At 34.9% G+C, this 24031-nt stretch overlaps 1 protein-coding gene across 3 annotated transcripts in view; it reads right to left on the bottom strand.

Moving 5' to 3' along the window:
* Nucleotides 1-2139: 2139 nt before the first annotated feature.
* SERPINI1 (serpin family I member 1) overlaps nt 2140-24031 on the bottom strand; it is a 71596-nt gene continuing 49704 nt past the window's right edge. Inside the window, exons 6-9 of one of the 3 annotated variants that reach the window (XM_025046061.1) lie at nt 22493-22590; nt 10126-10212; nt 8605-8694; nt 2140-2257 (exon numbers count right to left, since the gene is read on the bottom strand). In XM_025046061.1, coding sequence (XP_024901829.1) covers nt 2190-2257; nt 8605-8694; nt 10126-10212; nt 22493-22590 — 343 coding nt within the window. In that variant the 3' untranslated portion in view covers nt 2140-2189. Of the gene's footprint in view, nt 2258-8044; nt 8372-8604; nt 8695-10125; nt 10213-22492; nt 22591-24031 lie in introns of those variants that run through there. The other 2 variants (XM_006910806.3, XM_025046060.1) reach the window with 2 other exon arrangements.

The raw sequence follows: 24031 nt of genomic DNA, 5'->3' as shown, positions 1-24031 counted from the left end.
TCCATATTGTTTTCCAGAGTGGCTGCACCAATTTACATTTCCATCAATGGTGCATAATATTTTCCTTTTCTCCACATTCTCATCAATAATCATATCATTTATCTTTGATGGCCATTCTAATAGGTGTGAAGTTGCTAGCTCATCGTGGTTTTGACTTGCATTTTCCTGATGATTAGTGATGTTGAGCACTTTTTCATGTACCTGTTGACCATCTATACATGGCTGTCCATTTTGTAATTGGATTGTTGGTTGTTTTGTTTTTTTTTTTCCTTTGAGGCTTTTTTATAATTAACTTTAAATATAAAAAGTTCAGTTCTCCAAAGAAAATATCTTCTGTTTGACAGTAACTAAAATTTTTACTTTAAGAGGAAGCCATAGCAAGTACTAGGCCAGGCCACAGAAACTGGTTGAGGTTGCAGGGAGCATATGGGTACGACTTGGACCTAGTTTAGGATGCCAATTCTTGAGTTTATTCCTCAAAAAGCAAAGAAGAAGTACAAAGGCTATAAACAACGTCAAATGCGGGTGGGTAGACACAGTATTTCCTGTCTCCCGTATAGAGGTTGTACAAGAGTTTGTGGTTTCAGTGACATTCATGGCGGGAAATGTCCCCAAAGCTGGAGGAGCATGAGGACTGTGAACTTATTCCCATATATTCCCAGGCAGGTCATTGCTCAGAAACAGATTTATATCTGTTCATGGCTATAAATCTACTACTTAGGAACTCTGTCACTTTATAATAATATTCAAGTCATGAGCATAAAAATTCTTTCTGTACCAGGACTGAAATAAGCTCTCTTACCTTGGCCTGAACCTCAGGACCAACGAGTTTGCCATTTATGCCTACCCTGGGCTTTTCCATGGGGAAGTCTGGTTGTGGCCTACCAAAGGTAAAAAGCCATTTTCCTAACTCCAGAGACTAGGTTTGGGAGTCTAAAAATGCTTTGCCAGTGGGGAAAGAACTTCTAGCTGACAAGATAAACTCATAGGCTTTCTTGTATCTTTATTTTTCATTAGTGTAATTTTTTTCCACCTTTTTCTTTTTCTTATTGATCTGTGGATCAATAAATAAGCAACTTCTTTTGCAATGTTATGTGCAGAAGCAAACAAATGTAGAATTCAATATGAGTATGCAGCCACCTAACTTCTTTAAATGTTGAAATAAAAGTGGTTACTACCCTTATCAATTTATTAGGATTATAGTGACATCTTGTGGCATTTAATTTTCCCTTTTAAAATTTGCCCAGGTAAATACCTAATACTTTAGTTCTTGTTAAAGAATTTAGCTTTATTAATGTAATATATCAATTTAATAATCCAGAAACTATTATTTGAAGTAGAAATGAACAAAATGAACAAAATGCATTCTACTTTATTTCATTCTAGTAAATACTTCTGAAAATTTTCAATTAGAAAAACATATTCTTTAGAAATTATCAAGATCTAGCATTTATTTTAAATTTTCTTCCATTGGTACCATTATGACATAGAAAATGCCCTGGAAATTGGTTTGTAATTTGATCCATGTGAAAACAATAAAACTAAAAATTAAAAGTCTGCTGCTATGGAAATATTTTGTGATCATAGCTTCTATGAATTGTTAAGACCAGCTAATTAAAACAGTCTTACTGGGGGATAGATTTTTATTAAAAGAAAAAAAATTAGGGCAAAATTAAACCTCTGCCATTTGAATCTAAAAGTGATCGGCCTCTTCATGGACTGCCTCTAATTAGCATGTACCATGTGTAAAGTGAGAATGCTATTAAGCTACATTGAGATGTAATTTAAAAAAAAAAAAAAAAAGACAAACTGGATTCAAGATTCCTACCCTCCCACTCTGCCCTGATCACACACACACACACATTGCAGTCATTAATGTTCACTTCTACACAGCGAATGTCAGAAGAATTATTTCAGATGTTTTTTAGTAACCAAGTTTAGTCCACTTCAGGTACTGAAGAGTCTTTCACTGAAAATAATTGCCATGTGCAAGTAGCTTGTGAATATTTGCTTTCATATCTCCTTCTTCCTTTCCGCCCACCTTCATTTTCTCCCTCCTCTTTTTCTGAATTTGATCTTCTAAGTAACCCTTCTGATAGCCAACGATAGACATACCTTTTGGAAATTATAGGTGACAATGATTCCACTTGCTCTGTACTGTAATAAATATGATCCTTTCACAAGTCTTGCTATGAATAATATGCTATTTTCCAATTCAAGACACTGATTGTAAGATACTCCTTTGTTTTATGTACTACTAAAACAGAAAAAAGTTACTGTTAGTAAACTACTATCACACATTGAAAATAATTATTTTAAACTCATTCAAAATATTAAGTACACCTTTTAGACTTATTTAAATACATTTTATTATATATCACATTTACATATATTTTACAATGAAAATATAAGCAAATACAATGTTTTTAAAACACAGAGGCCAGCTCCAAGTCACTTTCTGTGATGTTCATGACTGCCCATACTATTTTCCTCTATGTCACTAAGAGCATTGGTGATACAGTCATGCCTAGAATGCAACTTTTGTCACTAGTACTTTCTTCTAAATTATTGACAAGTTTTGAAACTGGCACTTATCTTAAAGAAAAATCAATGAAACATTTTTGAGATAATAAACAAGGTTTACAATGCTTTTTCAAATAGTCATGATGATTCTTTCTCAAATGTTTTGTTGACTGAAAAGCCAAGGGATTACAGTTAGACAATCTTCATGCAACAATATTACTGTATGCACAAGCAATGCATCTATAGTCATGACTGCTACCTTTACCACCATCGATCGCTCCATTTTTATAAATGTTAAAATGTGAAAAATGATGTGCCATAGTAGAACTGAAATATGGTCATTTTAATTAATGCTAATAGCTAGCCTTTCATGAGTGACTGCCATGTGTCAAGTACTGCTTATATTCTTCATATACATTATGTCATTTAATAATTAATATAATCCTATGAAGTGAGTGTTATTTAAATACATAGTTAAAAACTAAACAGTTTGTTCCAAGAATAGGCATCTAGTAAGTGGTAGATCTGGTGTTTAAACTTGGTTCTCTGTCATTCCACAGCCCATTTTTTCCCCGTAGGTATGCGGTTATAAATATTTCAACAGAAAACACCAAAAGAAGGGGGTCATTCAATCATGTGGAAAAAGGTAATCTCTCCATCAGCAATTTTTCTTGAATAATAGACAGAGCAAAGAGCAATTGTGTGAACAAATGTCAGATTTATATATTTGTGAATTATCATAAAACTTTCGGAAAAGGAGCGAGATGAAATATTGTCTATTTGAGGAAGAGAAAAAACTGCTATATCAGCTAGAAGCTGTAATAACTGCAAAAGTAACACTTTCTGGAACGTGCCCTATCTCACAAATAACCACTTAATTATTCCAAATAAACAAAAACTGCAATTTTCAAAGAGAGGAAAAGTTCATCTATACTTAATATATAATAAAGAGTAAATTTGGACAAAGGAAAGTACATGTTTCGTTTATTTTGAACCAAAGTAGTTAATAAAAAAAAAAATTAAACCTATTCTTCTGTGAAAATAGCTGTCTTCATAAGACACAGAATTTTTCCATAAGCTATGTTTATGTGCATGTAGAGTCTTCAAAATTCCCTCAAGAATAACTTCATTGGTTGATATGAAACAAAGCATCTGGACTAAGTATCGTTTTCTCTATGTTTGCATTTCTAGAAGAAAACATGAGAAATAGTTCTTTGATATTGGTCCTGGCAATAATTTTGGATATGACATCAATGCACAGGGAACAAAAGGAAAAATAACAAGTGGGACAACATCAAATTAAATAGCTCCTGCACAGCAAAGGAAACCGTCAACAAAATGAAAAGACAACCTACAGAGTAGGAGAAGATATTGGCAAACCACATATATGATAAGAGAGTAAGATCTAAAATATATAGGAAGTGAAATCAGTATCTCAAACAGATATCTGTACTGCCATGTTTATTGTGAGATTATTCATAATAGCCAAGATATGGAAACAACCTAAGTGCCTATCAATGTATGAATGGATAAAGAAAATATCTATATTCCTATGTAATATATCTCTATATATCTCTATATACATATATAAACAAGCAATAGGTAAAATTTGGTGCAATCAAGTATTCCGTTTTTAAGTACTCCATAAACATGCTAATAACAAGGACTTATTTAAGGGACATCTAAATTGTATTAAATTATTTTAAGGTAAGCATTTTGAATGGTAGAGTTCAATGTTACACTAGCTAAAAAAATGTATTTTGGGTTTTATAAAACCCACACGCTTGTCTAATAATGTTTATTCTTCCTCATAGGTTATTGATTTAGTTGACAAATAGACATATAGATACCGCAAATAGGTAATGCTTAATAAATAGTGATCCGGTGATGAAGAATATCATAAACTCAGAATAACAATACTGAATCAATTATCAGTTACCCAGTCTGTATAAATTACAAATGAAAACAAGAGCACTGTTCTATAATAACCTCAGCTTTATGAATAAACTGTAAGCTTTCTGAGACTATAAGCTGTAAAAGATTCAGTATTAAGTATCATATCCTTGGGTATTCATAAATTCTTTTGTGGGCCTTGCCTATAAATGCCTCTATATTTTTTAAGAATATATTTCAAGTGTTCTAATATGCCAAGGAAGTCTGTATTTTTCTACAGTATATAATAGGAGGAAAGCTTTAGAGTAAAATCATTTTTTTCTCTGTTTATATAAGTACACTCCATTTTTAATGTAGACTACTACTCCAGTTCTTCAAATCTTTCCAAGTTGTATGAAAATTACACAGATTTTCTGCTTCTGTGTATAAAAACATCAAACATGTAACTTTATGTTAAGTGTAGTTTTGCTACAAAACTGAGTCCATGGACCAACAGTGATGGTATTACCTGGGAGCTTGTTAGAAATGCGGGTTCTCAGGTCCTACCCCAGACCTACTAAATGATAGTCTTCATTACAATCCCCAGGTAATTCCAATACATGTAAACTTGAGAAGCACTAATTTGGGATACTTCTTTGATGACCTAATTTTCTATAAATTATGTCTAAACAACTAGTATATAAGTAAATATTCTACATGTATCCTTTATTTTGGCATTATTCAAGATTTAGTGTCTAACAAAATTGCCAAAGGAATTTGTTAAAAAACAGATTTTCAAGTTTTTCCTCAGACTTTAAAATTCAGGAGGTCTGGGGTCAGGCCTGGTTTCCCCAAACCACAACTCTCTTTAACAGAGTCAAAGTTAATGATAATATCAATCCTTGTTAACAACTCCAAATCACAGCAAAATACCTAATACACAAGAAAGTTACATGCAAACTGTTTCTGTTAAATTTTGAAATGTTTCAAACTTTTTCTGAAACCATTATTCACAGAACCAAAAATTTAGTATTAAATGTGCCTAGTTCTATTCACGGAACACAATGAGAGCATTCTTTCTTTTTATTCCCCACCCCTCAAAGGAATACCATTATTTCAGCCAAAGGGTAACAAACTAATTTACTAGAGACCTTAAGAAGTTGACACTGACCCCACTGGAATCAACTACTTCTTGTTCTAGAAAATAAGACCAATAAAGCCTGCAAAGTACTTATTACAACTCACCAGAGATCTCAAACACAAATGCATCCAGGAGTCATCAGGTAACCAATGAGAGAAATAAAAACATAATACCCCAATTACAGACATTCAAGTTCAAAAGGTAAAAACTTCCCACACAGAACAAACAAGAACATCTCTGTGGACAACATTCAGCCTGTAACCTGCCAGTTTCTGGTATCTGTATCAACACAGTTTTTCTTTTTCTAAAAAATTTTAAATTACAGTTGGCACATAATATTACAATAGTTTCAGGTGTATAACACAGTGATTAAAGATTCATAACTTATGAAGTAAACACCCAGATAAATCTAGTACCTCTCTGGCACCATATATATTTATTAGAATATTATTGACTATATTTTTTATGCTATACTTTACATCCTCATGACTATCTCATAATTACCAATTTGTACTTCTTAATCTTTTCCCCTCTTTCACCTGTCCTCCAAACACCCCTCCCATCTGGCAACCATCACAATGTCTTCTGTATCTATTAATTTTTGTTTTGTTTGTTTATTTTGTTCTTTAGATTCCACATGTAAGTAATACATATGGCATTTGTCTTTCTCTGTCTGACTTACTCCACTCAGCACAATACTGTCTAGGTCCATCCATGTTGTTACAGCTGGCAAGATTTCATTCTTTTTTTGTGGCTGAATAATATCCCATTGTATATATGTACCACCTCTTTTTTATCCTTTCAAATATTGATGGATAACTCAAGTTGCCTCCATATCTTGGTTACTGTAAATAATGCCACAATGAATATGTGAATTTATATGTTCCTTTAAAATCATGTTTTGGGTTTCTTCCAATAAATAACCAGAAGTGGAATTACTGGGTCCTTTATTTCATCTTATAGCTTTTGTTTTGAAATCTGAAGCCAGCCATCAGGTGTGCCGGCTCTGGGGCCTCCTGGGAAGGGCCCCTTTGCAAGCAAACTTCAGCTTCAGACTGTGTCTTGTCTGGGGCCACCTGTCATGAGCTACCAGGCAATCTACAGATGGCCACCACCCACACTGGGCTTGGAGGTGTCTCAGGAGGCGAAGCAATAAACTAAGGCCGGCTGCTGCTAGTGTTGGGTTTGGGGCTGCTCAGAAAGATGTACAGGGTACAATGAGGCCAAATGCTGCTTGTTTGGGTTTTGTGAACCTTTGAGAGATTTTAGGAAGTTTGCAGCATGAGCCAAGACAGGCCATTTGTGTGGAAAAACCACTGGAAGTGGCTTGGGTGGGCTGCAATTTGGGTGGGGTGGGGGTATCAGGGAATCACCAGGGCTCAGATATGGTGCCTGCCTGCATCTGCAGGCTGGGAGCAGGGAGGGCTCAACTAAGATACAACAGATTCTGCCAGCACTTCCATCTGGGAAAAAGTTGCCCTTCCAGCCCTCGCCCTGAAGCCACATAAGGCAGTTCCTCCCCATATGTCCTTGGCACCCTTCAAGCTGCTGCCCCAGCGCTGGAATTCAGAGGGAGTGAGTTAATCAGCAAGTAAGTCCATGTATGTACTTTTTAAGAGAAACTCCTGGGACCCCCGTAGCCCTCCATCTCACTCAGCCACAATCTCTGCCAGAAGTTATGGGATATTCTCTTCTTGGCACTAGAACCCAGGGCTGGGGAGTGTGGTGTAGGGTTGGGGCTCCTAATTCCTTTCGAGGGACCTCCATAGTGGAGACATCCCTCCCAATTTTTAACTGCCATATGCAGATGTAGGACCAGCCCAGTTCTAGTCTCCACCCCTCCTACCAGTCTTCAGGTGGCTTCCTCTGTATGTCCTTAGTTGTAAGACTTCTGTTCAGCTAGAATTTAAGCAATTACCAATGATGGTTGTTCTGTAGTTTAGCTGTAATTTTGATGTTGCCATGAGAGGAGGCGAGTACAGCATCTTCCTATTCTATCATCTTGACCTAAAATCCTAGCATTTTTTTTCTAGTTAATTCTCTGGTGACACACCAAAGGGCATTTTTTATTATTAATGTGCTAATATGGCTTATTTGGGGGCTTTTGAAAACTTGGTTCTAGTTTAGATTTTACTTGCATCAGCAAAACATGGTGATATACCAGGCTGTAATCTACATCAGGATTGTGAAATCAAGTGGATTTTAAAAGACATGGTAAATAAACTATATCTATAATCTAATGCATTTTGCCATGAGCCATACAGAAGATGTTCAGTTTGCATTCTTTTACACTGTCTTTAGAGAAAAAACAATTAGAATTTTTGTAGAGTACCAGTCTTCATCTCACTTGTTACTGCTTTTTATATATAAGTGTATGATGTTAATTTTCTTTGGTGCTTTGATTCTACATGATTATGAAAGACTTAAGATGTCCAGAAACATAACTGTTTCCAAATTTCACCTAGAGGTATCTTTATATCACAGCTTCCAAAATGAAAAACAGAGCTGTTCGCATGTTCGATATGTACTTTTATTTTAAATACCAGCACAACAAACACAATGACATGACAAGACCATCACCTCAATAATACTGATGACATTTCTTAACAAATTGGCTACAGTTTACATACACTGTTTTTATCTGGAGCTATTTTAAATATTATCTCAAGATATACTGTAAAACACAAATCTTAAATATGTACCAGTTGCAAACATAATGTGCGTATTTACTATTTCCATTGTTATTCAAATGAAATGATTAAAGTTCCTCAAAATCATGTCCACTTATGTTCATTGTTTCAGGATGCATGACTCGTCCCATGAATAGGATTGTACCTGTTTTGGGTTGGATGTGAACAAAAGAGGGGATAAACAACAAAAAGAGATATTTATTTCTCTTCTTGCTTATAATTAGCAATGTTCTAAAAAATGAAAATTTAATAAATTAACTTCATTTAATAAATCATTTGAACATTAGGAATTATCTGATAAATAATGTGGAAAATGTTCTCAATTTTTAAAAATTATTTTTTAACCTATTAAAAAGTCTGTTCCCATAACAGACTTACCTGTTTTCCTATTCCTGATTAGAAAGAAAAATGGATGGTCGACAATAACTTGAGGATACAGCACAGCCATCCTACTAATTGCAATCATTCCTACAGTGCAGAGAAAAAGCAATTACATGTCTATAGATGTCCAGGGACTTATGAGTAATTTCTGCAAATCATCTATGTTTAATGAAAAGGAATAGTTTACAGAGAACACAATTTTAAAGACTTAAGAAAGAAAAATTATAAAGGTGCTGACATTTCTACTTGACTTTAAACACAGACACACACACGCACACGCGCACACACACACACACACACACACACACACCATGACACCATACATGGTTTCCTATCTCTACCACACCAAAAATAATAGGACAATTTATTCTGCCTGTTACAGAAGTTTTAGCCTTGGTCTCAGATAAATGCTCATGGCTTTACTATAATGCCCTTTGAGTTAAGAAAGAAAGAACACCCACCCCCAAAGAAAAACTAAGAATTTCTTTATATTCTTAAATCATTACTTGTCTGAATTTATATAGCAAATCACCAGGCTTCTAGTAAGTGGCCAGAATGGCAGTGATTAAAGGGAAAATAGCAGTGAGAGATGCAATGTGTTTCCTATGGCTGGGAAACTGAATTCCCTTGAGATCCTTATTATGGACGATCGTTTTATACTTGCTGCAGGGTGATTCAATTGTCAGAAAAAGGTCACCATTACATAATGTAAGATTTTAAGCTTTCTTGATGCCTGAGACTACTGTGTTTCTATTTTCTCCTAAAAATACTTTAACTGGTGCTATACTTTTAATGGACAAATTTATGCAAAGGTAGAAATAATGCGTGCAAATATGACATGTTACATTTTATGTGGGGGTGGAAATTTGACTAAAATTCTTGATGATGAGATTGAAACAAATCCAAACAAATAAAAGGAGGGAAAAAAGGCAACAAAAAAATCATTCTCACTTAACTAGGGTAGTTAGAATGATCAAAATGACTAGGGACATTTGCCATTTTGCTTTACACATGTGATTTATGTCAATTTTTTTGAATTATTTATTTAAAATTAAAATTTTATTAGTATTATTATTACACACCGTCATATACTCTTGTTTATATATGTACTTTTAAAAAATCAAAACTTTTCTCTGACAAAATTAAAAACTAACTTCCACAAGTAATTAAGTAAGAGAAAAATGTTTAAATGGGCAGCAGGGCAATATTTAAAATATTGAAACAGGTAGCACAGCCGGAAAATCTATTCTACAGAGCTGCCAATATCCTCCTGCCTCTCATTAGAGGGAAAACGAGAGAGGGAGTCACTTTGCACGGGGCACGGGAGGAGTGAAATGCTTCGTAGCCTACTTAGAAAATTCTAGCTGGGGTCAGCATCGGCTAAACTTCTAAGTTACAGTAGAGCCAGAACAGAGTCAGTTTTTTGGCTTGGTTCTAAAAATGGCTCTGATCCCCTACCCAAGATTGCTTCAAAAATACAAATCTAGAAAAGGTAGAAGATTTTAGAAAACTTGGCACCTGAGGTGGCAGCAGCTTCGGAGCCTTCTTCATTAACCTCTATGAAGGACTTGTGAATTGCTTTGGAAAGGAAAACCTCTTTGTTATCTGCAAAAAAGAGAGATAACAGAAGCATTTCTTCAGTATCAAAGATAGGGAAGCATTTTACCCTTTAGTTAAATGGATTTTAAAAATATGACAGACATAAGATACTGATATGTGATACAAACATAACGATATAAAACATAAGAGATAATGTTGTAAGATTACATTTATGACTTGAGAGAACTATTGAAAGTGTGTATTCTGATTTGTCTTCATTTTATATTTTCTTGTTAATTTTCCCCTTCATTTTTATCAGTAATTTTCTCATTGTTTATTTCTTATATTGCCAGAAAAAGAGGAAAGTGGCTCTGTTTTAATAGCAACTTCAAATTAGTTCATAATTTAATATAAAAACATCTTACATGTGCTCTAATCTGAAATTTAAAAACACAAAAGGAAAATAGGTAGAAATACAGATATAACTAGAATAAGAAATTAAGAAATTAAAAAAATCTAATGTCTAATTATTGTGGTAATGTAAGAAACCTTGGCAAAGAAAAATAAAATTGATTTCTAAGTTGCAGAAATGTGAATATATAAAAAAAAGTTACTTTCCATTCCAGTTAACTGATTTATATGAAGAGTATCCTAAAGATGGAGGAAATAACACATTTTCAGTATTAGGAAGACTGTTTTCTCCTTTCCATTTATTGTCTTTCTATTTATGGTTACTTTTAAATTAACGGCTGTTATCTGCTGAATTGTGTTCTCTTAAAATACATGTGTTGAAGTCCTAACTCATAAGACTTCAGAATGTAACTGTATTTGGAGATACACTCTTAAGTTAAAATGAGGTCATTAGGGTGGGCCTTAATCCAAAGACTGGCATCTCTATAAGAAGAGGAAATTTGGACAGATAGGTAGAGAGGGAAGACCATTTGTGATGGATAATTTTATGTGTCATCATGACTGGGCCATGGTGCCCAGATATTTGGTCAAACATATTCTGGATATCTCTGTGAAGATGTTTTCTGGATGAGAGTAACATTTAAATTGGCAAACTTTGAGTAAAGTAAGCTACCCTCATGATGGGGGTGGACCTCATCCAATCAGCTAATGGCCTTAGTAGACCAAAGACTGACCATCTCTGAGCAAGAAGAAATTCTGCCAGCCTACTGCCTTTGGACTTGAACTGAAACTTTTTCTTGCATCTCCAGCCTGCTTGCCTACTAGATTTTGGATTTTCAAAGTCTCCACACCATATGAGTCAATTCCTTAAAATAACTCTTTCTCTCCAAGAGAGATGATAGATTATACATAGATACATGATAGATGATAGATAGATAGATAGATAGATAGATAGATAGATAGATAGATAGATAGAGATTAGATATAGATATATAGAGATTTCTTGTTGGTTCTGTTTCTCTAGAAAACCTTGACAACATGTGTAGTCATGGGGAGAAAGCAGCCATCTATAAGCCAAGGAAAGAGGACACAGAAGAAATTAAGCCTGAAGACTCTTTGATCTCAGACTTCCAGCCTCCAAAACTATGAGAAAATAAATGTCCATTGTTCAAGTATTCTGTGGTGGTTTGCTATGGCAGCTGGTAGCCCTAGCAAACTACACAATACAGTATCTTTTAGTCTTGGGTTTCCAATTTATTTCCAAGAATCAACAAAACAAACAAGATATCTCAGGTACAAAAAGAAAGAAAAGAAAGAAAGAAAGAAAGAAAGAAAAAGAAAGAAAGAAGGAAGGAAGGAAGGAAGAAGAAAGAAAAGAAAGAAAAGAAAAGAAAAGAAAGAAAGAAAGAGAGAGAGAGAGAAAGAAAGAAAGAAGGAAAGAAAGAAAGAAAGAAAGAAAGAAAGAAAGAAAGAAAGAAAGAAAGAAAGAAAGAAAGTTTTTTTTAAGCAAGCAAGCAAGCAAGCAAGCAAGCAAGCACAGGAAGCAAGATGGTTTACTCAAATTTAAATTTACTCAAATTTAAATTACTCAAATTTAAAAAAAAAGGTAAATTAAAACCTTTTATTAAATCAGAAAGGAAGGAAGGAAGGAAGGAAGGAAGAAGAAAGAAAAGAAAGAAAGAAAGAAAGAACGAAAGAACGAAAGAAAGAAAGAAAGAACGAAAGAACGAAAGAAAGAAAGAAAGAACGAAAGAACGAAAGAAAGAAAGAAAGAACGAAAGAACGAAAGAAAGAAAGAAAGAACGAAAGAACGAAAGAAAGAAAGAAAGAACGAAAGAACGAAAGAAAGAAAGAAAGAACGAAAGAACGAAAGAAAGAAAGAAAGAAAGGAAGAAAGAGAAAGAAAGAAATAGCACAGGAAGCAAGATGGTTTACTCAAATTTGTACCCTCCATACTTTTTTCCAATTCCAGGAAGTCTAATTCAAATTTAAGATAAATAACTTTGTTGCTGATGCCCAGCACCATTCTGTAAAAGCACAATTGATTTCCCATTAGGCTGCTCAGTAAGACTTCCTAAGCATAAGTTTTCCTTTCAAGTTTTCAAAAACACATAATTATCTTATATGGATAGAGAATGATGTTCAACATTTTTGGTACATCTGTTGCACAGCACCTGCTTATTTTGAATGAGTCCCAAGACAACTTAGAGGCATCTCTAAATATTCTTTTAATAGGGATATTACTTCCTCAGCTCATATTTAGTATTCAGATATAAGCATTGCATTATGAAATAGTACATTTTACATAATATGACATTTTCTTCTTGAATGCATTTTATGACTAGAAGAAAAATAAAAAGTAATAAAGATTTTACATTAAACAATTAAGTATAATTAGCTCCCTCAAAACCAGAAGACTAGTTTTTTTAACAAATAAAAGGAAAAATGTAAATTGCATTTATAACTAGTCAAATATATTTAGTTGGCAAAACAAACACATGAATTCCAAGACAGTAAAATATATCTACTATTTAGTAGTTAATTGATGCTATATTATTTTCAGACTCTGCTGCCCATTTTCATTAGTCTGATAGTTAAGGGAAGGTCATCCACCAAGAGCTAATATTATGGCCTTGAATGCAAAAGTGACAGAACCCAGTTCCTAAGGGGTGATGAGTATCCACATTGCTAGCTAAGCCCTCTTCAAATATTCTTAGGGGAGTTTTCAAAGACACCAAATGATATTTCAGCCACATCAATTTGCACAGAGGAAACTACCTTCAATAGCTCCTGAGCCTGACAAGCTGGCAGTACTAAGTACCTTGAAAGAAGGAATCTCATCCTTTCAACTCTGGCCTCGGCCCCCAAGTGTACCCTCCTTTAGTCACCTATCCTTTCATATGCTTTCATTTACCCACACAATATGGTGCTTGGAAGGTATACTGCAAGGTACTGTAGCAGAAAGATCAAGAAAGCAAGGATGCTGAGGATTCTTTCCAGAGAGCCAGTTGTTCAAAGATAATGAAATGGACAAACCTTTAACAAGATGCATGAAGTAGAAAGAGCGATTGCCCAGACAAACAATATTAAGACAAAAAAGAACATATCTAAAGATACAGAAGGAAATTTTTTTAAATCACAAAAAAATTCTATGCATAATTTTCTGCAGATAAATGTTAACCAACTTTATGAGGTATAATTTATTTACTATAAACTGTATCTCTATACAATATAGTTTGGTAAGTTCTGATAGATGTATATACCTGTGAGCCCACCACCACAAATAAGATACAGAATATTTTCATCTCCTCCAAAAGATTCTTGTGCTTCTTTATGCAGATAACTTTGAAAATGAATAGGCTTACCATCAACTGGACACTTTTATAGAAATGTATAAATTATAAGTTGAACCAATGAAAAAAATAGATCTAAGTAATCCAGTAACCATTTAAATACTAATTGAATCAGTTGACAAAAACTTCCCCTCAAAACTAAAGCGTCCAAGCCTAGATGATTTTCTGGATAATTTTAACCAAACCTTTAAAGAACAGATAGAAATTTCTGTTACAAAACCATTCTAGACTCTAGAAAAAGAATAAAAATAATCTAAGTCATCTATAGGTAGTCTTATTTTGCTATTAAAATTGAACAAGGGCAGTCTAAGTACAAAAATCATTAACTAAATCATCTATTAATATGAAAGTAAAAGTTTTTCTTTTTTAAATCAGAAAATTAAACCCAGCAAGATACACAAATACTTTTTTAAAATGAGTTTTAAGGGATGTCACAGTATGTCATGACATCACTGTTGAGAATAGCTCTATCAATCTTGAGTTCACATTAAACCTTCCTCTGAGACGATCTTATCAAATAAAAACCAATTTAAGCCACTGCCCTACTTAAAACCTTTTATCCCCTCTCCTTCTTGCTCTGCCTTCCATCTCTCCTTCAGAATATCACATCCTGTGTAGTGCTCATTCTGCAATAAGAGGAACTCCATGCTTCATTCGCTTAGCATTCTTCACTTCCTACACTAGGCTCCAGTTTATTTGAACTGCAATAGCCTGAACATACTGCATTTTATCACTTCTGTCTTTGCTTCCCCAGAAACTCCCTTAATCCTTGTTGTACAGTCAGATACCTAATATACTTTTAAGGCTGAGCTTTGAGGCCTATCAGGCCTTTCCTGCTCTCCTCTGATTCCTATCCCCCACTAAAGTAGAACTGACTACTGTCTCCCACTGAATCCAGGATCTAATTCTATGGAAGCCTTTAATAATATATCATATTTGTATTGATCTCTCTCTTCCCGAACTGTCAACTTCCTTAAAACAAGGATTGTGTCATTCCCCTTAGTACCCCTGGCTTCTGGCATTCAGCAGGCCTAATAAATGAACTATGCTAAGTAGAGGGTATCTCCGGGTAATATGTAATTTTCCAGTATGTGACCCAGTCCACAGAAATTTATTAATTGTTGATTGAAAGGGGTCAGCTATTTCACATTGTAAGACTTTGGATGTTGTCACTCTCGAGCAGACACCATGACCACAATTCTGTTCACAATTATAGCTATAAAGTTTATTCTTGTAATAAATAAAACATATGACATTAATCAAAAGTAAATGCTCTGGGAAAATTGATGAACAGCACCAGAGAGTGAAAGAATGCAAAGACCATACACTAAAAGATTTAAAAATCTAATCGAGCAGATGAGCAAAGGGAATGGGAGCCAACAGACCTGTGTCAACATACAGATCTCAAAGACAGCAAAATCAAAATCCAATCCAATGTTCCAACTTCCAGGGGTGATTAACTGCTATGTGATGGACAGCAAAGACCTCGGGGCGCTTAACCTTCAAGAAAAACCTTATATACTCCTTTGGATTTACATGTAGAAGAAAATGTAATGAAGAAGAAATCACATCACAGATAATGAGGAAAAAAAATGCTTATTTTCTTTTGGGGCAAACTTCAAGCAGTCACATTAAAATAAAATATAAGCCAAAAGTGGTTTAATCAAGAACGTGTCTATTGTCATCAAATTTTAGAAAGGGATACAAGCAAGTTCATAGCTTCCTATGCTTGCCCTCTAATGTTGCTTATCGTCATGTAATTACGTGTCAGTGAAGCCATCTTTCCTGCTAGGCCATACACTTACTGGAGGGCCTGGACCTTGCCTGTCCTATTTATCTTCTATCAATTCTTTGCACACTGCCAGGCGCCAAATTTGCACTCAGATGTTTGTTGAATCAGAATGTGAGGAAAATTAAGGAGCATTATTTTACACTGATGAGCTTGTCTTAGTGGTTAGAGAAAAGTTAACTATTCTCTAAAAAAGAAAATAAATACATCAAAGGCAGACAGAGCTATCAAAAAAAAAAAAAAAAAAATCCATACTCTGGCCCCGAGCAGTCTTCTCCTTCTGGTTACAGCAGACATTGCTGCCAAATGACTGGTCCTACTATCCTCCGGGCAGCATGGAGCCAGGCTTTTCATACTGATAAGATGGGAACGGGGCCAGCAAATCCTATGTTCCCTAGAGAAGAGCTGGGCAATAATTCAAGCTCTTCTAAAGAAAGCAAGGCAAAATACTTAGGCATTCATTCATTCAGTCACTGAGCAAATATTTATCAAGTACCCTGTTTGTATGAGGTATTGTGCAGCGAACCAAAGGCTCTAAATATCTGTGATTAACATAATGCTGGCAGGATGGCCATCAAGCAAGTGGATGCCATTACTTCCTTTGTGGCACTGTTCCTAAACATAGCCAATTTAAATAGATTTCTGCATCAACAAGGACATGCTTAAAATAACAAAATGAAGAGAGTTCCATAACAGAACCCTGGAATACCAAAAGAGGCTCTGTACTTGAGCTGCTAAAATATTTTTAGCTTCAGTCCTACCCATTACAGAAAGGTTTCTAGAATTTGAGCTCCTTCAAGGTAGAAATAGTGTGTGTGTGTGTGTTTGTTTGTTTGTTTGTTTCTCTGGATAGATTTTATTATAGACCAGTAAATATGCATGCATTCATTCATTCATTCATTCATTCATTCATTTACTAATGTACTAAGCACCTCCAATGAGCAAAACATAGTTGATGTGCTGGGTATACCATGGTGTACTAAATAATTCCTTCCTAATGGTGGAAATCAGACATTAAATAACCAGGACAATAGAAAAGCAAGTCAAAATGACCAAAGTTTCAGAGCGTGGTAAGTGTAATTAAGAAATAAAAGAAGGTGATGTGGTGGCTGGTAACTAGGACAAGGAAGAGGAGCTACTTGACATAAGCTGTGAGGAAAAGCATGTTTGAGAATGTCCATTTGAACTGAGACCTATAGAATATAGAAAGGAGCCAGTCACAGAAAGATCTCAGGAGTGCTTCTGATGGTAGGGAAGCTAGTGCAGAGGTAGATACAAGCCAGGTGTGTTTGAGGACCCAAAATAAGGCCTGTACGGAAGAAGCATGGGGAGTGAGGAAGACTGGAAATTTGAGAGATGCCCCCACACTTGGAGCAAGGCAGGGCCCAGCACCATTTCCTCATGGCATGCACCCACCCAGCATCTATCCCATTCCCCACACAGTGCTGGGCTCTGAGGACAGAGAAACATCTATGACACAGTCTCTGCTTCTGAAGAGCTCTGCGGTCAGAGACACATATGTGAACAAAAATTTCTAAGGAAAAGGTAAAATGTGTGATACCTTTGCACTACGAGAGTCTGGATGAGGCAAAGTAAATCATCTAGAAAGGGAGAGTTATCAGGGGAAGGAAGCGGTGACATTTGTGCTGGTTCTTGAAGAATAACTAGCAGGGTGAACATCAGAGAAGGGAGCACGGGCATTCCAAGCAAAGGATTATAGATGCAAAGTGAGAGACACAGAGGAGATGACCTGAGATGCAATTGGGGTCTGGGCTATGAGAAGGTGAAGGGTGTCAGGGGATGTGCCTTATCTTAAGAGCTTGGACCATGATGCTAGAGAGCTGGGCTTTGTCCGGAGGTAACAGAAAATGACTGCTTTGATTTTAGAAGACACATGTGGCAGCAGTTGTAAAGGGTGAATTGGATGAGCAAAAGGTTAGGGGCAGGAAGATCAAGTTTATTAACTGTTGCAATAGTTCCAGCAAGAACGCAGGAACAGAAATGGAATTATGGCACTGGAAGAGAAATACAGCCCTCTGGCTTCCAGGTGCAAGGAGAAAGAGAACAAACAAGGGCAGGATGTAACAGTCAGTCCAGCATAAATCTAAGCACTTGAGTCTGACCTGGATATGGCTTTTGCTATATCTTCTTAACTCCTTTATTTTATTGGCTCCTTTATTAAAGCTCATACTTTATGCTGAAGGATTTAATGCTCACTTTCTCCTTCTCCTTACACCTTCCAAGAAGATTATCTATTAATCCAAATACTGACAGTCATTCATTTCCATTACAAAAATTGCCCTACTCTATAACAGGATCCTCATTGCAACTAGATGAACATTTTAAATCCAGCTTGAGAAGAAAATAATTCTCAGCACTCTCTAGATTCCATGTTTATTGTATGAGTCTTCACTATGTTTTATGTTAATGAAATATAGAATCAAAGCAATGGACATCAAATTGAGATGAAAAACAAATACAATAAATATAGAGCACCTCATCTTGTTCATTCATTCAGTGAGCATTAGGTGTAAAGTGGTGCTGGGTGCTTTCTATACACACATGAGGATCAATATTTGGGAAATTTAAATTCTGGCAGGGGTTATCTGATGCATAAATCATGATATTATAAGATCAGATGTGATGTGTGGCATAAGAAGTACAAAATATTGTAGAATTTAGAGTCATTATTTCTGGTTGTTGTATGCATGACAGCTTGATAAAGTTGGAGATATTAGAGCTGAGGCTCAGTTCTATAGGTATTGTGGGTGGGAGAGATTTCATTAAGATGTGAGCTGGGGAGATGTGTGGTATAGGGGGAGTGTTTGGTTTGGCTGGAACTCAAGCTGTGTATAAGGAATTAGCCAGAGTTAAGGCTAGAGGGAGCCGAGGTCTGAATGCCCTGCAGAGGGAGCCGAGGTCTGAATGCCCTGCAGTGGACAGCAGGCTGAAGGGAAGCCTTGAACAGGAACTAGAGTGATCTGAGAGTGAGTTTTAAGGTGATTAATCTTGGCAGTAGTAGATAAGTGGTAGATAAGACATTAAATGAAAGAGAAATTGAAAACCATTTAGGAGGCTATTGAAATAGTCTAGGGCAGCAGTAATGGGAGTCTGAAATGAAGCTGGATGCCATGAAATAGAAAATAAAAGAGTGGATTCAAAAGGTCTTACTTAGCAAAGAATTCTCAAGTCACTCTTTTTCCAGAAGCAGAAGAATGTGAAGCAGGATTTTTTTGTTTTTGTTTTCATTTTGGTCCACTATTAAATCACATTTGCTATTTTTGAAGGAAGATAACAATTTTATTACACAATTTAAGAATGCAGCAACATCACTATAGCATCTAATTGTTTTCTGGGTGCTTTCAAATTTATGAAATTTACTAATAATATTATTTTAAAATTGTTTCCCAGTTTTTAAGAATTTGAGTTGAAGAAATAATACATACACAAGGTAAAATTCCAAACTGTATGCAGTGGTATATGAAACAAAAACTCCTCTCTTATGTAAGAGCCTCTATCCCGTATTCTAAAGACAACCACTGCTATTATTTCCTAATATGTTTTTAAATATTCTATGCATTTAAAAACTTAAATATATACTTATATTCTCTTCCTTCGTTGTTGGGCCCAATATGCTCCCATTTTATTCCTTGATTTTTTTTTTCCTCTCTGATTCCACAATGCTTTCTCTAGTACAGGGTTTCTCACAGCTATTGACATTTTGAGCTATATAATTCTTTGTTGTGGGGGCTGTCCTGTGCAGTGTAGGTCACACAGATGTAGAAAGCTACCCCGGCCCTCTATACCAGAGGCACTCCCCAGTTGTGACAACCAAAAGGTTTCCAGCTATTGCCAAATGTCCTCTGGAAGGCATAATTGTCCTGGCTGAGAACCACTGTGCCAATAAAACATTTCCGTCGTTCTTTTTTTATTAAATCCAGGTGTTTATGTCATTCTCCCCATAAGTCTGTAAAGTTCTTTAGAGAAAGTATGATAAGTATGATATTTTAATCATTTCTTTATTTTTACAACATAGAACTTTGTTCCCACTAACTGCCCCTCAACGAGTTGTGAAATGAAAAAAAGAGACATAGCATTGAGTATAATTTATGTTGTATATCTGAAACACTATGAAATTCTCATTAAAACAGAAAGTAATAACCAAACAATACATGCTAATATCTTTCCTGGGTACTTGTGGGAGATTACTAAGTGTCATAGACACTTTAATCATATTTGGAGAGACAAAAACTAGACATGTGAAAGGGATACCAACCATCTAAGGCAGAATAGATGGTGCCCAAGTAAATGATGCAGGGAATAAATGATATTGAATTTAGAGGAAGCACAGAGGCAAGTATTATAGTTGTATTACTAGATAGTTTTTGAATGAATGATTCATACATTAATGTGTGTGTGTGTGTGTGTGTGTGTGTGAGAGAGAGAGAGAGAGAGAGAGAGAGAGAGAGAGAGAGAGAGAGAGAATGAGAGGGAGGGAGGAGAATAAAGAAGTGTTAGTTGGGGTGCCTGGCATGCTGGGGCTACCAAGACTGGCAAAACTAAAAATTTAAGAATCAAAGAATTCTCACTGAAAGCTTGAGAGGTTGGATTTAGATCTTTCATCATGTTATCCTGAAGACCTGAATTGGGTAATGTTTGAGGACGGCCAATCCTTATTCCTATTGATGTTTTAAGAAGTAAATGGTCCAAGAAATGTAATGTATAAGGTGGTCGCAGGGAAACCTCTTCTCTCCTTACCTCCCTCATTTTATCGTTTAATGGACATCTACTCTGTGCCAATTATGTGTCAGCCCGTGCCAGGTACTGGAAATGCAGCTGGGAGCAGGACACTGAGAAGGATGAAATCGTGATGGAGGTTTGATCAAACAGAGACTTCGCATATAGACTATACAAACTCTGAAAGATCCTACTGTATGATTTCTAGTCTCCAAACCATCTGCATTCAAAATATATATGTTCTATTGTCTCTGTACATAGTAAAAGCAATTAAATAGCACCTTAAAAACCTTCTAGATATGTAAAAAATATTAAGCTACAATGACTACAATAATTGATTTGCCACTGCAGTGCTACTCCCTGAGGACTGAAAAGCAGCAAATAGTCTCTGTGTGTAAAATAACTGACTACATGTTTGGGTGAGACAGTAAGGAATGAATCTCTAATCAAACTGAAAATAGATCCATGGTAAGAAAGCAGAATGTAATTATCCAGTTGGAATTTGGCCAGCATGGTAGACAGATTCTCACAGTTCCTAAAAAAGGGAGTACAGAAACTAAATTATACTTTGCTTGAGCCATGAATGTATTTCTGACTCATATATAAAGGTACACATTACCTTTGGAATCTCTACCAGTCTTACTTTATTGACTATCTCACTGAAGAGTTCAAAGCCTTAGTTGTCTGATGTGAGTCATGAAAATATTTATTCAGGGAAAATTTATTTCTTAGTGTGGACAGGAACATTTATAGAGTAGGCATTTAGAATAGCTCTCCTCATGTTTTGTGATGTAAGCTCTCGAAATGAGGGGTGGAAGTTGTGGTATCAAGTACATCAGTATCATCTCATTGCTGGAAGCTGAGTGCTGCTTAGAAAACAATCTGCTCAGTCATAAATCTGGTAAGATGAGGCCTTTTTTGATTGTAGATGCTTTGAGAATTTATTGAAAGCTATGACCATGCTACCTCCACCCTGTCTGTCTGTCTCTTTCATTTGTGTCTGTGTACACACACCCCTATATGCAATTTCAGAGATGGCAGCATCCATGTCCCTGAATTCAGTCTATGAGCCCTCAAAATCCCAGTTTACAAGCTATCATTTGGTCAGACTGATTTTCTATAGGCTGCTATTTTAGGTGAGGAAAACTAAATTCTCTCCTGTAACTCATGAACTGCTAAGGAATCTTCTATCACCTCAGCTCTCTCTAGCTGAAGAATTGGATTCAATAAATTGCATATAAAGAGGCCTTACATGTTGAGTTTCTTTTATCTTGATATATATTTGACTTTATCTCTTCAAAAAACAGTTCATTTTCTGGGTTCTATAAAAATGATAGAAAATAATCATTATGTAAGCTGACTGAGCCTTAAACTCACAGGTACATTACATCAATGACAAATGTCTTGGGCTTAGCTGTTTAAAAATATTTCCAAAATGATTTTACATATTCTAAGCACTTCAATGCTACTAATATATTATAATTTTTACCCTGAACAAATTGGGGCATCTGAATCAAATAATTTAACTGAATTTTTTTTCTTGCAGCATTTAAAATAAATTACTCAACACCCATATGCCAGGTATATTTTGAAAGTACTTCTTCAAAACCACTGCTTTTTTACTGAAGACTTAGAATAATATTTATATCATCTCAACAGGTATTCTTTTAAAGAGTGCCTAGTTCACATAGCATCCTCCCTTCCTTCTTCTTTTCCTATGTGATTTATTGTAACCTGACATATTGAGATATTCAATTAACACATTTACTGATTATCTACAAGGCATGGTGGGATAGGGAGTTAAAAGATGTATAAGACAGGTCTGGAGAATATAATCTAATACCGAAGATAAGACATGGACCAGAATAATATAAGCTTAATGTTATGACTGTATTTATAGTTTCTCTTGTAGGAGTTAAATATATTTGTTATATTTAAGTGGCAAATGATAACTATGTTTTACCTTAGAAATCCATAAAAAATAGAAGATTCAACATCATCACTTTAAAAAGCTTTTATGGAATAACATTTTTTAAAATTGGTGTTTATTTCCTACCAGATAAAGCTGTCAAATTTGCATTTTTGATGAAAACTTCAGTTATTCCAAGAGTCTTCAAAACATGTTTTAAATCAATTTCCTGTTCCACTGTGAACCTGGAGAACACATAGGGAAAAAAATTTGTAGTTATAACATTTTCAATGAATTTAGTTACAGCATCTTGTTACCTGGGACAAGAATAAAATGTTAGATATGCTGATTTTAAAAGTCTGTTTTATAGAGGATAAATTATGCTAAAACTGGCTTTTGACTACAAGTAGTATTTGATTGTGCTTGTAAAAAGAGGGGAAATCAAAGGAATGATATGACAGTACTAAATTAAGTAGGAAAAATATATAAAATGGACACGAAATCATAATATATGGTGGAGTAAATAAGATTTGAGATCAAGAATCATTACCACAGTACTTTGTAAAACTTGTAAATTGATAGCTTTCAAAATCTTTTGACCTAGTCATATATTTGATTTTTTAAGCTGGTAATGATTAAAATCATATATTCACTCAAGTTATTTCATTCTCTTCTTAGTATCCTGGTTAACTTTCCACTCTATGGAAAGGAGTATTTAAGAAATTTTGCTGCACAATTACTATGACCAACATTTTAACTCCATACAACTCAAACAACGGAAACATAAAAACTATCACATTAAAAAATATATATATATATATATATTCATGGTTATATTAACCTCTAGAATATAAGCCTGTTCTTGTGACAGCAGATGCTATCACTAACAAAAAAACTGTTAATCAATGAAAGTAAGTTGAATATTACATCTTAAAAACGATGCACTTTTATAATTATAGAAGTTTTTTTAAAATAAAATAGTAAATCTTTATTTTTTGTCCTAATGGACTTTGAAAATTATTATACGTAAATGTGCCTCACTTTTGTAAGAAGAAATAAAAGAGTATTTAAAACCTTAAATAAAAATAACTACAGTGGCTATAAATAGAATCTTAATTTTAAAAAATGGCATCAACGGAAAGCCAGATTGTTCCTAAATGGAATATCTCCCAAAGTAATGAATTATACCACCCATCTTTCTAGTAAAGGTATGGAACAAACATGGCTGCATTAACAAACACATGCATTTTTTAAAAGCAAAAGGTTTTTTACTTTTTATAAAAAGTGAAAACAACTGGCTAGAACTAATTGTTTCCTTTTTTGCTAAGATGTTGCCTCCTGATCATTACAGATCATAAATTTTTAGGCAATGGCTGTGTTGTTAAAAGAGCTAAGTCAGTGATAGTCACTAAACGTTATATTAGCATAATTTCTGACATCTGGCTTTTAAAGAATGACAAGGGAATGATTGCTATAAATAAGCTCAGACACCAAGAGAAACGATCAGGGGAAAATAGTTTTAGTGGGTTCATGTTTATGGAAAAATATGACCAACAGATGAGTAAATGGATAGCAAACATAGCAAGTACTAAATTTTACCTACATCTCACACTTTAACTTAGACTTTACATTGTTTATTTTGTTTTCTATAAAAAGCAGATATTGATTATGAAATTAGAAATGGGA

The sequence above is a fragment of the Pteropus alecto genome, unplaced genomic scaffold, assembly GCF_000325575.1.
Source record: "Pteropus alecto unplaced genomic scaffold, ASM32557v1 scaffold33, whole genome shotgun sequence".
Lineage (NCBI taxonomy): Eukaryota > Metazoa > Chordata > Mammalia > Chiroptera > Pteropodidae > Pteropus > Pteropus alecto.
Note: the sequence above shows the minus strand (reverse complement) of the source record. Positions and strands in the feature narration are given on the sequence as shown.